General features: G+C 47.6%; 1 protein-coding gene across 1 annotated transcript in view; it reads left to right on the forward strand.

Moving 5' to 3' along the window:
• The window catches only part of PRKCE (protein kinase C epsilon), a 480,453-nt gene that overhangs the window by 179,144 nt on the left and 287,176 nt on the right, over positions 1-14,133 (forward strand). Inside the window, exon 2 of the mRNA XM_002912411.4 lies at positions 3,858-3,921. Within this exon, the coding sequence (XP_002912457.1) occupies positions 3,858-3,921 (64 nt within the window). The remainder of the gene's footprint in view (positions 1-3,857; positions 3,922-14,133) is intronic.

Consider the following 14,133-nt stretch of genomic DNA (forward strand, 5'->3'; position numbering starts at 1 on the left):
TTTTTTTAAAGATTTTATTTATTTATTTGACAGAGATAGAGACAGCCAGCGAGAGAGGGAACACAAGCAGGGGGAGTGGGAGAGGAAGAAGCAGGCTCTTAGCAGAGGAGCCTGATGTGGGGCTCAATCCCAGAATTCTGGGATCACGCCCTGAGCCGAAGGTAGATGCTTAACGACTGCGCCACCCAGGCGCCCCCTCTCATGGAATTTTTACAACAACCCATTTCACAGATGATGAGCCTGAGGCCAGAGCTCAGGGAAGGTAAATGATTGCCTAAGCCAGGATTCAGCCCGGGTCTGACTCCAAAGGCTGTGTTTGTCTTCCCCATTGTTCTATTGGCCTGCTCCTGGCCTCAGCTGGAGGGGTAGCCAAAGGCACTAGAGGTCTAAAGAAAACATAGTCAGAGATAATAGAGATAGTAGCTGGGAAGACTCAACAAGTGAAGGTATGAGTTTCAAGGAGATTTGGTAAATAGGGTCGCATCTGGGATAATTTGGAGGAACCCTGAGTGCAGGAGAAAGAGCTTCCACCCAACCCTGGGAATGGCTGGTTGGGGGGAGGAGGCCTGCTTTGATGTAGTGCCAGCTGCCTGGTGGTGATGGCAACGGACAGCTTGCAGGGGCGGTGCGGGGCTGGGCACCTACATTGCTTCCTTATCTGGGCCAGGTAATTGTGAGCCGAATTTGAGATTCAGTTAATTTGACTATGAAGTTGCACCACACTCCACCATGTTTCATACCTGATAACCCTCCAGTCATCTGCATTGAAGTCCGACCTCCCTACATGGATTCTCAGCGCCTCCTCCCATGCCGGCTGGGGCTCCGCCAGCACTCTGTGGCCATCTGCCCAGGCTGCAAAGCTCTTTGTTGCTTTTGGCATGTTTAAAAGCTTAATTTCTATTTTTCTGTTTGGAAGTGCAGTTCATCGGCGTCGAGGCAGCAGTGGGTGCTAAAATGGTTTCTGATTGCTATCTTGAACGTTAATATCCTAATACATTTTATCGTCAATGACCTGTCCCCCCTTGCCACAAGTTCTCACTCCCCCTTTGCAAAGAGAGGCAGGCCGCTTGCCTTCAAATAGGCCTCCCAGCCCATCTCATGCCTTTGCTGTCTCCCTCCCCGCTTTTCACAGATAACATTGTACTTTGCCAATGAAGCCCGTAGTCGTGGGAAATCTCTGAGTTGGAGGATATGAGAAATTGTTTCATTTAGCCGGCAGGGTTTAATAGAGATGATCTAATCTCTAAAAGGCATACATTTTTTAAATTCCATGCTCTCGGACAAGAGGACCCCTGATATTTGTGGCAGGGACAGGATTTTGGTTTGGCTGTTCAGTAGAGCTGACTGTTGGTTTTCCTGTTTGTAATTTAGTGCGGGGGCTGGGTTATGCTTGCTGTGGTGGGGGGAGGGATTCCTAGTGGTGAGGAGGCTGGAGAACATTTTCTTTAGACAGAAACCTAAAATCACAGATTCTTGGGGCGGAAAGGATGGGGAGAGTCATTTGCTTTTGGGTTCCCACCTGGTCCCAAGCTCAAGATTCCCAACTCAGGTGAGTGGCCCCTGTGGGGCAACCTGAGAACTTTCCCAGGGGCACCTGGGTGGCTCAGTCCGTTAAGTAGCTAACTCTTGATTTCGACTCAGGTCATGATCATGATCTCAGGGTCGTGAGATCGAGCCCTGTGTCGGGCTCCATGCTGGGTGTGGAGCCTGCTTAGGATTCTCTCTCTCCCTCTTTCTCTGCCCCTCCCTCTCTCTCTGCCCCCCCTCCCCCACCAAAGAACTCTGCATTCCCTCACTCCCTGCCCTGACAGACTAACCTGCAATTTCACCAGGGGCCTCCCCTGTGAGGCACTGAAGACTTCTGTTGACAGAACTAAAATTTTGAGAGAAACCTTAAACACTCTCAACCACTAGAGACCGGGTCTAGAAGTAAAGTGGGGCTCACAAATGTCTTGGCGAACCAGGACTGTGAGTGGCATGAGATGCTGGGGGTGCCACCTGGAGAATAGCAGTCCCAAGTGAGTTTTTTACCTCAGAGGGGGTATGTGGTGATCCTGGGAGTGCCACCTCTTGTTCCCCTCCCTCCTCATTTGAATGTCACATTAGTACAGATCACGTGCCCACCTGCCTTCCTGGGGATGGGGCCTTGGAGGGGCAAGTGACCCCAGCATAGGCTCTCAGAGCTCCGAAAATAAAGTCTTTTCCCCTCCCGGAAGGTTTATCGGGTGTCTCCTGACTAATAGACAGTGAGGTGAGCACTAGGTGTACAAATGTGATTCTCCTCGTCTCTGCCTAGCGGAGGAGATAGACCTACGGACAATTCCAGTGTAGTAGGAGCCCGGGTTCAGATTGCACGTGTACCGTAGGAGCGTAGGAGAAGTGAAGGCGTGATAGTTCTGACTGGGAATATCTGGAACGGCTTCAGAGAAGAGATGACCATTGACCTCAACTTTGAATGAGAAGGAGGTGTTCACCAGACTGACCCTTCCTCAGTAGTGCTTGCTGAATGTGTGCCTGCTCTTTGCTGGGGCCAATGAAAAGGGTAAGGAGGGGTGATGGTTCCGGCTCCCCCCTCCAAGAAATTCACAGCTTGCCGGGGAGACAAGCCTGGCACGTGTGAGCCAATTAAAGCTCTGCAGAGACAGATGGAACTGTGGAGGCGAGGATAGGCTGCCGGGGGTACTTGGTGATCCAGGGTTTCCAGAGTTACTACTCTCTCACAGAGCACACAGTTTCTGTAAGGAAACTTCTGTAAGTTCAGACCTTCAAAGACGTCAAGTGTAAGAGGCCCAGCCATTCTGACTTATCTGATCAGCCTGGTTGTGTACAGAAGTAGCTGGTTGGATTTGGAGGCGGGCTGGGAGCAAGTGAGGGTGGATGGAGAAGGTCGATGGTAAGAATTTAGTGGTGTTGGCTCACTCTTTACAACCCTGGTAGGATCTAGGGTTTGCAAAACGCGCCAGCACACAACCTGAGTGCGGGCTCCCCTCAGTGTCCCACCAGCACCGCGCGCATTCCCAGACTTGGGGGATGTGCTGTTTCTTCCACCTCCACTGACTCCCCTTTCTTGTCTTCCGATACTGCTCTTCTGCACTGATTTCAAACTCGCCGATGCTTCATCAGTGGTCTGCTGCGGCTCATGCTTATGCTGGGTTCAGCTTTGTTCTCTGTTCTTTAACTTCCCCTTGAGATTGTAAACACCTTCTGAGTGTGAATAGCATCTTACGCTTTTCTTTCCACCCCTGTGAGCAGTTTGTGTAGTCTGAGGAACACAGGTTTCTTTCGACAGTCTTAGCATTGAATCTCAGCTTTGCCACTTACCCTAAAACTTGGAGCTTAGCTTCCTTATCTGTAACATGGCGTAACCAGGGTTTTCTCGACGTGGACACTGTCGGCATTCTAGGGCTGGATAATTCTTCATTGTGGAGACCGTCCTGTCCACTGTGGGATGCTTAGCAGAATCCCTAGCTTCCACCCATGAGATGCCAGTGGCAGCCCTCCCTTTCCGGTCATGACGATCAAAAACATCTCTAGATACTTTTGTGTCCCAAAGAGGTTCCCTGTGTCAGGCGTCCTCTGTGCCCGGTTTCCCTTGCTGTTGAGAACCACTGGGATGACACCATCTATTGGGTCTCTATCAGACCTCCTAGTGCTGCGTCCCGAACGTAGCAGACATTCCATAAACACCCATTCTCCTGCATTCCTGCTCCCCCCGGCACTTGACACACTACAGGGGGATGAACTGAACGGAGGAACCATGACTCTCCGTTTTAGCCCTTTGGGATAGAGAAGTTGTGGAACCCTTGGGCTGCCCCCACAATGCACTAACAGAGCCGTTGTCATTTTCTTAATTGCAGATTGATCTGGAGCCAGAAGGAAGAGTGTATGTGATCATTGATCTGTCGGGGTCGTCGGGTGAAGGTAGGAGAATGTGACCTCTCCTCATTGTTCTCTTTCACTGACCCTTTGTCTTCCAGTGTCTCTCTTCCCTCCTTGGCTGTGACATATTACAGTGACATTTAATTAATCGGCACCCTTGAAAGGAAGAGGTTATTTTGAAGATGCTTACGCCTGTGTACCAAAAGGGACCAGCCATCTGTTAACTTTGGTGGAGCAGAGGGAAGATTTTTGACTTATCAAGCGAGGCCAATAAAGCAGGCGTTCCTGCCCGCTGGTGCTCAAGGCAGGCTTCAGTGGAACGGCAGCCTCTCCCCGGAGGCTCGCGTGGGGTGTGTGTGAGTGTCGTGGGAAGGAAGTAAAACCAGTTAGTCTAACGGTATTCAGAAATGAAACAAATAAGGTGTCCAATTTCAGAATCGTATTTTTTAGAGCTTTTATAGAAGTGTTACTTCTTTTTACAGTTCCCCACGCAGGCAAAAGCCCTGCTTTTAGAGAGAAATAATGGGGTGAGGGAATGTCTGCTCCCCACTGGCCTATGAGACAGGGTGTAAAATGTTGTCTGATGGTCGGATTGTCCTTCTTTCTTCTCCTTACATCCTCCTCTCTCTCTCGATTCTGTCTTGGCGCATTTACTACCTTCAAAGGCTTGCCGGGTGGTGAGGACTGAGCAGTCAGGGTGGAAGGGAATTCTGCACAGTAAAAACCTTGTCCACAGAGAACAGGGAGATGGTGACAGACATGGGCTCTAGGGAGGCTGGGAATTAGGACAGAGATGTAGTGGGGACCATCTTTCTTCTCCTCTCTCTGTGTGTGCAGGAGGACAGAACAGTTGGCTTCAATGTCATGGCAGAAAAATAGGAAAACCAAGGCTGGTTCCTCTTGGCAATGAGAAAAAATGGGACTTAGGGGCTGTGGCAGCCTTTAGGGAGAGACAGTCAGCTCCCTTAGCTCCTGGTTGGTTGACTGGGGCCTTTTACAGCATCTCTTCAGAAGGCTGGAGATCACAAGGACAGAGTCACAACACCACGTGGTCTCCCCTGTGTTAGCAATGGAGCTCTAGTTTGCAGCTCAGTAATGGGAGGAGAGATTATGTCCACAAATTCAGAGGAGTGGTCAAATCACGTGCTTGACTGGGTGCCCGATGATTTTCATTTGGCTAATTTATCACCCAATTTCAACAGGTGTTCAGAATAATTCAATAATTGTGTGTATAATGGGCTTATAATAGAATTCAGTTCTCTTTGAATAGATCTCAATTATTTGGCATAGGTTTAAAACTTTAAACATCCTTCCAAATTGGTCTCGTACATTTTCTTCTCTTTATTGCAATTACATTTTGGCGTTTCCAGCTTTCCTTCTCTACCCTCAGCTCTGAGCGGCCCAGAATAGAATCTGTTGTAGAAGATTTGGGGATTTAGCAATATTTAGAATGAAATATTTAAGATGTGCCAAAGGGCCTAAAGAATAATAAAATGCGCACCGGTGTACCCACCACCCTGATTAAGAAATAAAGCAACCATTAAGGTGAAACCTTGCATTGCTTTTAAAATAACGTGCGATCCCAAATTCACCAGGCTTAGAAGTATTACAGCGGCCTCCTGATTGTAGATATTGGTGAGACACTCAATGAGCAAAATCAGTCCCCCTTTTCCTTTACATAATCTATATGCAACAGGATAATTAATTGAATGTGCATTTCCTGTGCCAAGATGCTGGGCAACCAATAGGAGGCTTGGATGATTTTTTTTTCTTTGAAAAGATTAACAACTTGTGAAATTACAGAGGACATCCTTTTTTACATTAGAGAGAAAGGATGTGGACGAATGAATGAATAAATAAATCAGAAGCAATTGATTTTTTTCCTCCTTGCTTCTACGGCATATTGCATGTGAATGGCCAAAGCAATTTTCACTGGGCTGAATTCTTAGTGGTTTTTTTTTTTTTTTTTAAATCTCTTTCATCTAAAGAAAATAGAGTTTACTTCAGAAATGCTGACACACGCCAGACTCTGTAAAGTGCTAGCATGTGTTGCTCTGGAGAAAAGGAGAACCTTTTCTGCCCTTTTTCTTTTGCCCTTCCTGTATTCGGGATTCTTTCTCTGGATGGTGGGAAAGACTGCCCAGCAATCTCTTCGTAGGACCTGATCTTGTTGTGTTCCGTTTGCGTTCTGTACATCCGTTTGCCCCGTCCTGCTAGTCAGACTTTGAGGGCTCCTGATCGAGAGGTTTTTGGAAGGTTGGGAGGGCAAGGAGAGGAGCAGAGGCTGAGTGGCCATGCCATTTGTTACCTAGGCTGCACGAGAAGGATCCAGGTCAAAACCCGGTTATCCCAGCTAGACTGTGGACATTCACAGATTCTTATCTAAGTCCTTTTCTCTAGTGAAAATACCTAACTCTGTATTCTGCAAAAGTGTGCAAAGAGAGTTGGAATGAGGCAGGGCTGACGTGTGCACTCTATTATTCTGCCCTCAGGCATCCCTGCAGCTCGCCTGTCTCAAATGCTCCAGTCCCATCAATGGGAAAAAAGTACATACATTCATAGAAATTGCACACACTTTGCAACACATGCAAACAGCGAGGAGCCCAGAGAAGGGTGTAGGGTAAGGATCTAATTCCAGGATGGGCCGAAGGTTTCTTTTTCTTGCTAACGCACTGTAGAACGCCTTGGACATTTGTGTCTGCTAGAGCTGGGGCTAATGTGATTTCTAGCTGTCTAATAAAATTCCACTGCTTGCTTGTCCTGTGCAGCTCACCATAATGGGATTTGACTGGCGTGTGCTTTAGCTAAACCAGGCAACCTAACCCCAGATGTAAGGGGTCAGGTTCAATGACAGCTAAGGCCGTTTCCGGTCACACAATTTTGATCTCTGGCCTAATTTGAATAGCGATCAGAGCTCAAGGCTGCGGGCTGGCTTATGTCTGTAGCAGGTGGAAGGGGTTGAAAGAAAAGGGCTCTTTTGGACAGGTACCACGGCAGGCACCTTACCTAAATTATCTAGCAAACCTTTCCAGAATACTTGCATGTGATTCTCCATTCTTGGGTGCCTCTTACTGTTTGCTTTGATCGTAAGTAATAACCACATGGCTTCCTGGTAAACCTGGCACGACAGGCTCACCAGATACTTAAGTCAGAGCATAATTAACCCAGGTGACAGACGCATAAACAGCGATGTAATTCTCAAGCGTGTCAACTATTGTTTCCTGCTGTGCACATTAGCTAGCATTTCTTCCTTTGTTGTGACACAACTTGTACATTATTTCTATTCTCTTTAGTAACATGACATGCACTGTTATTTGCAGGATCCCAGAGGAGGGGCCACCAGGGTCTGACCCGGGGATTTCTAAGCTCTTCTTTTCTTGCCTTCCATCCGGATCTAGTGTTCACCCAGGAGAGTTTTTCAGAGTCTAAACAACACCAGAGAAAACTAGAAGTGAGTCTCACTGATAATGTTTGCGTTGCCAAACTGTGTTTCCAATGAAATGCAGAAGCTACAAAGTAATTTGAAGGATTTTTTTTTTTTTTTTTTTTGCAACAGTGATCATAAAAAACGCAGTGAAATTGGGGTTTGGAGTGATTTGCAGATAGACAAAGAGCAGGGAGCAGGTCCACGCTGTCCCCTTCTTTCTGCAGCCACGTGCTGCGGACACCGCACCATTCAGTCTCCTCCCCAGGCCCCCCCAGCAGATACGGTAGGAAGAGCACAGTCCCAGGAGTCCCTCAGGCCTGCCCTTAAATCCTGGCTCTAGGGCTTGCTAGTTCGGAACTTCCAATTTCTCCCCAGCGATGGGGGCGGGGGGGGGGGTAACTGCATCTCTGATAGGGACTGTGGTCAGATTGCTATGAGAATGGTGCCCTCAAATTTAGGTTGATGCTCAGGAAATACCCTAAGGCCCTAGAGACCTGAGGGCAGGGAGGTGGGCAAACCTCTGACCCACTGCCCGTGAAGGAACAGCAGGCAGGGTATTCAGGGAAGCAGTGTGAGGGCAGGTTTCTGACTCTGGGGCATATTAAAAAGGTAGAAGAACAGAGCAAGGTGACGGAGAAGTGATTTATAGAATAATGTCTACATCAGGCTGGGGCTATGAGATGGCTTTCTGCTGAGTTCACACCTTGCCAGAGTTTTGCCCCATTTTCTGTCTTTCTCTTTCTTCTCCACTCTTCTCCCAATGAACTCTTTTCTAGAAGGACATCCTGTATCTTGTTTGTATCCTGTGGCCCTTAATGCCAGAAACTTCTCTTTGTGGGAGCCTGGGTGTGCTCTCTCTGCTCAGTGCAGACTGAGAACATGTGAACCCCACACTCTCACTGGCCCTTGGCTAAAAGCCCTTCATATATTTGAAGACAGTTGCTATATCTCTCCTTTTCAGGTTTGAATCATTCAAATCCTTTATCCTTTCTGAAGGAGTAGTTTAGAAATTTAACTCAATGTTGCAGCTCTTTTCTGGACTTTTTTCCCAAGTTGCACAGGCAGGCAGACAGACACGATCGAACGTGCTTGGCTTTGATCTGAAATGGTAACATGGGTGGACCAAGTGCCTGAGAGTATTACCTGCATGCGGGAGACAGTCACGTTGACAGGTCAAGTGATGTGCCCAAGGTCAAAAGGTTGATTACCTACCTTTTGAATCATACCCTGTTGGGCCTAGACCCCCAGGCTATGATCCAGTGCCCTGCTCTAAATCGTGGCCTCCATAGTGAGTTTGCCAACATGGCAAAGACTTTCCCACTTCTCTGTTTATTTTAGTTCTTTTCTTCAGACAGCTTGCTTTTTTTTTTTTTTTAACAACGATATGGAGCTAGAGTTCTTAGCTTTGAATCCGAAAGTGACCCAGAGAGCCCCTTTCATAAACAAGCAGATTTCTTTTCTGCTGTCTTAGAAATGAGAACTCCCTTGGTCCCAATTCAGGAACCATCAGCTCCCTCTCAGGCTCTCTGTCAGGCAGCTCCCTAAGTAAGTCTTGGTCTGCAACTAGACCTGATTCAGATCCCAGCAGGTTAGTAATCTTTCTTCCCTGTGTCCATGGCAAGCACTGGAGTGCTGCCCTTGGTGTTGAAATAAAAGGGGAGGACTTCTGGAAACTGCCTCAGCCAATGGCTGCTTTCTCTCTTAGATCCCAGTGCCCCACTGAAGCTCCAATTCCTGAGAAGTCTACATTATTCAATCCAATGCCTTCGGTTACCACGTAGTTAAAAAGAACCATTTGTTCAAGGGAACAGTAGTCACCAGTGCACTTTAACAAATGTGCCCAGCTTGGTTCTGGGTTTGGGGAACGGGAAGTGGGGAGGCAAGCAGAATATGAGAGGTGACCTTCACAAGTACGCACGGCCCTGCCTTCAAGGGAGTATACAGTTCAATTAGGAATCTGAGACTCACTTGTAGGATGAAAGCAGTAGAGAAAAGTGCAAGGCAATATCACATTGAATGCTTAATTGGGTGTTACCAGGAGTTCTACAAAGGGGACCAAATTGGGGCTGGAATAACCCAGGACAACCTTAGGGAAGAGGCAGGGCTTGGGCTGAAAAGGAAAAGATGGGTAGCCTGGATTGACAGTGGGGAGGCCGTTCTGAGCAGAGGGGGATCATGTCATCACTATCAAAGACAGCTTTGAATCTCTTATTTTTAGGTAGGGCTGGATAGATACCATAAATTAAATAGATGCAAATTGTGTTCTCTAAGAGCTTCCAAACACAGACAATTATCAGTATTGTAGACAGAAATTTTCGTGCCATGCAAACAAGAAAATGAAATACCTTCAATGATTAAACTGTGTTTGAAGGTAGAAGGCAGTTCTTTCTGGATGTGTCTTCATGGTCAAGGCCTCTTACCCACCTTGGGCCCCAAGGAGGAGGAATGTTCCAGGTCAAGTTTGGTCAAGTCTGGGATGTTGAGTAGAGCACATTTTATAAGCATGGGGCTTAGGTGATTGGAAGGTCAAGTCCAGGTATAGCCATCCCTTTGTGTCTTTTCTGCCCTCTCTCTCTTCTCTCCCTCAACAATCCCATGGAGTCCCCTGGTAAATACTGTACCACCTCCAGCATCCTCCTCCTCACCAGCCTATCTAGCTTGTGTCCCCACAGCAAGCCCTGACACTCCCTCTTTCTCTTTGCAAGTTCTGCCCAGTCTCTAATAAGAAGCGTTGCCTGAGAAGCTAAAGAGAGCCCTCCCTTTCCCAAACATGGGATTTCAAAGTCAGGCACAAGCTCCAAGCTGCTGCGAGGTGTCCCTCCTAGGAGGTGCCTTAGGCAAGAGATCTGGTCTGGCTCACCCCACAGACTCCCCAGACATGCATAGACACGGTGGATTCTCTAGTAGCATACGGGGTACGGAGGCAGCCTCAGTGCTTGATAAGAGTGAAAATAAAATCCAGGTGTTCAAGAACATTGATCTTGCCATGTATATCCTAGATCTCCACCCCCAGCATAACTACTTGCCACTGATACTCAGACCCAAGGAGTGGGCCCCTTAGTCTCCAGGTTTTTGGCTCTGTCTTCTGTCCCAATGGAATAAATGCCTGTTCCTAGAAGTGACCATATGCACCAGATGAGATAGGGGGAGTCAGCAGTGGACCAAGGGGAGAAAGCGGTGAACTCCAAATCCCCGTCAAGGGGTTTATAATATCTCAAAGAGACAGTGCTAAAATGCTTGATGAGAAATAAGCCAAGAAATCCTCATTTCCTTCCAAATAGGCCCTAGATGCCCAGAAGTTCCTCTGAAATGAGTCATCCACGGTTAACAACACCAAATGCCAACCATTAGCAGATGAAAAACAGAATTGAATCCTGAGTGGTTAAAGAGCAGAGCTCTTTAGTATCTCTACCACAGCCTCCTTCCCCTGTGCTATTACGGAGCATAGATGTGTATTTCCTATTGACTTTTGTGCCCATTTTACTAATGAAGTAATTGAAGAAGGAACAGTCATGTTGAAGAAAGCAGCTTATAGAAAGGGCGGGTTTATAATAGATCCTTAGTCAAGAAGTGAGCCCTGCATTTCCTGGCATGGCCTCCAATTCCGTCTCTGTTGTCTTGCTATGTATCATTTCTGTGTCTTATAAAGAAGATTGTTTTGGGAAATTCATGTTTGCAGCTCAGATCATACTGGGTCAAAGTGGCCTATAATTTAATCATTTACAGTTGTTGATGTCCTCGTGATTTGGCTTAAAACAAAAGGGTATTTCCATTCATCTAATTTAGAGAGTTGTCTTTCAGGATCAACTACTTTATTCTTTTATCCAGTTGAAATTGGCCACTGCTGACAGTTTTATTGATTTCCCTTATTACCTAGCTTTGTTGAAACATTCACAGTTTCACAGCCAAGTGCGGAATTCACCATCTCATTGGAGCTGCTAACGGCGGGGTCTTTTATCTTCCTCCTTTGTTATAAACTTTTGGTGTGAGCTGTGGGGGCCTGTGAAGGTCTGTTTCTCCACATCCACACAGATGAGAATCAGTGTCTCCAAATCACCTATTCTGTCTCCCCTCGGTCCTCGGTTTCCTGCATTGGTTGGAAATATCATGTATTTGTTTATCTAAGACGTAGCCTGGGAGTTAGAGCTAATGACGTTGGCCCTTGATCTCAGGTGTCTGTACTCCCGCGGAAGGAAGCAGGCAAGAGACCAGTGGGCACAAAATGCGTTTTAGCTATTGAGGAGCTACTGGTCAAACACGGGCAGTGGGATGGCTGAGGAGACTCCCTTCAACTGGAGGGCTCTCCCTGGAGGAGGGAGTCCATGGATGACAACCACCAACATGGGCACGGGCTCTCATCAGCTTGTCATGGCAAACCGGAAAGGCACATTGTCTTCGGTGGAAGAAGCGGAGCCACTGGCCACGGAAGATGCAGCCAATCGAAGATAAAATAAAGGCGGACAAAGACTTGATTTACCTGAGTTTGAACTTTGCAGGAGCGCATCTGATTTATACATTTGTTCATTTGACGGAGAACTATTGGGCACCTATACCAGTTCCTCTTTTCAGTGCCAGGGGGACAGAAGTAAACAGTATAAATGATACAAAGCCTCATGGGCCTTACACTCTAGTGGATAGGCTTGTATGTGTGTGTGTGTGTGTGTGTGTGTGTGTGTGTGTGTGTGTGTAGGCTGTCTCTGCAAGGTCTCTGGGGAAGGGAAAGAGTGAATTTAGAAAGGAGGGAAACTTTCCTGTCAATGCCTGTAGTCTTGTTTTTCTTTCCCATGTATGTTTATTAACTATTAAGACAATTACTTAGAAATTAAAAAAATAATAATTAGGTGGAAATACAACCATTGCCATACACACAGAGACAGTGACTTGCCCATGGCCAGAGGCTAGCACAGGCTCCGAAAGACCCTGCAGAGAGGAACGGCCTTTCCTATCCACAGAATAATGTGCTTAGGACAGGGACACTAAGAATAATGCCCTACTTCATGCTCTGCATTACTCCATAGACATCTTTGATTTATAATGGGATATGCTGAAATGTAGGCTATGTATGGATTTCCCCAGACTGTGCCTGTCGTCAAGGACTGAGTGCCCCAACATGGCGAAGCAGGTGGGCCCCGTAGCTGAACTCCCTCTGAGTAGATGAAGAATGAGTGACGCGTGCAGACATTCACTCCATGGAGCCCCTGGCCTCTGGGCGCTTAGCCCTGCTGCTGCTGAGAGGCTCGCCCCTTCCTGGACGCACAATCCCGTAGTGCACCTTCTCTAGCACTCCACAGCACTCTCCAACATTTAGGGTCAGCTGCTGCTTGTCCCAAGCTTGGTCATGTCCACAGACCAAGTGGCTTATCCAGCAGCGGTGCCTCCTGCCCAGCCACGTAGGGCCAGCTGGCTGCCAGTGGGTTATTCCCACTCTCCAGGCCCTCAACTTCGCCTGTTTCCTGACATTGAAAATAACGGCCAAGTTTAGTTCAAACAGAGATGTTCTCTGCAACAGAAACCCGTGGCCGCTATGATTAGCCAGGTGTGAACTCTTCTGAAATTGCCAGGAGGGGTGAACTCAGAGGAAGTTAAGTTCCCTTCCAGGTGTGTCCAGGTGTTATCGGGACTAGGCTTTCATAGACACCTGCATTTGGATTCCTGCTGCATATTTAGTTAATTGCTTTACCACTTGATGGAACGGACATGTACTGAGAGCCTGTTGTGTGCCTTGTGCCGGGTAACATGCTGAGAGCTAGAAAAGCAAAGAGGAGAAAGACCAAGGCCCTGCTCTGGAGGCGCTCTCAGGCTAGGGCTTGTCAACAGGAAGTCACTGGCTCTCCTTGGCCTCAGGGGCCCCTGTAAGAGGACGGTGTGAGGACTAAGGGCACCTTCTCATTCTGTAGTTTGAGTCAAAACCGAGAATTTACCCGTAGCTAGGTACCGGAAAGGGGCAAGTGGGAGAGTGCGCACTTTTAAGCCAAGTCTCTGTACAGAGATCATTTTATTTAGGCCTTAAATGGATCTGTCAGGTAGGTTTTATCATCCCTGTTTTACATATGAGAAAAATCAGGCTTAAGGAGTTTAAGACTGCTGAGTCACCTGGGAAATGCAGGTCCTGACTCAGGGCCTCGGGTGGGGTCTGTGATGCTGCGTTTCTCAGCAGCCCCCGGGGCGATGCCCTGGCTGTGCATCCTCAGACATCGCTCTGAGAAGACATCGCAAGAGCTCTGGGGTCGCCTCTGAAGCGTGCGGAGAAGGCACTGGTTTCTATTTCACTGAAAATTCAGAGGGAACTCTACTGACTTCTCTCATTCCCAAGTCTCAAAGTCAGTCCTTTTGAACCCTTTTCCACCCCCTTCTCCTGTCTTCTGGGAAGGGGGCTGAGAAGGCCCTCGGTATTCTTAGGGAAGGTGGGCAGTTCCCCAGCCTCGGTATGGCAGCCCTAGCTTTTACTGTCTACAGAATGTCAGAATAGATGGCGTCAGTGTTCCGCAGCTAGGGAAAAAGGACCCAATTTATACCAGGAAAACCAAAAGCAACCAGTCAGGATATTGGAGTTTTTGTTTTTGTGTTTGCTTTTCTATAAATACCCTCAAGTCTCGAGTGGTGCTTCAATTTGATCCCACTGTGCTAATTTTCTCCTGGTTTCTGGGGCTTTAATTAAAATAGCTCACCCAGGGCCTTTGCTAGAACTTACCTCCGTGTGTTCCTCCTCTGAGGTGGGCAGGTTGTACCTACCTTTAATGGATGGGGAAGCACAGAGGGAGTTCTGGATTAGATGTTGGGTACACAGTAGGGGCATAATTTTTATTTGTTGAATAAATGAATGCATG

Source organism: Ailuropoda melanoleuca, chromosome 4, assembly GCF_002007445.2.
Source record: "Ailuropoda melanoleuca isolate Jingjing chromosome 4, ASM200744v2, whole genome shotgun sequence".
Taxonomy (NCBI): domain Eukaryota; kingdom Metazoa; phylum Chordata; class Mammalia; order Carnivora; family Ursidae; genus Ailuropoda; species Ailuropoda melanoleuca.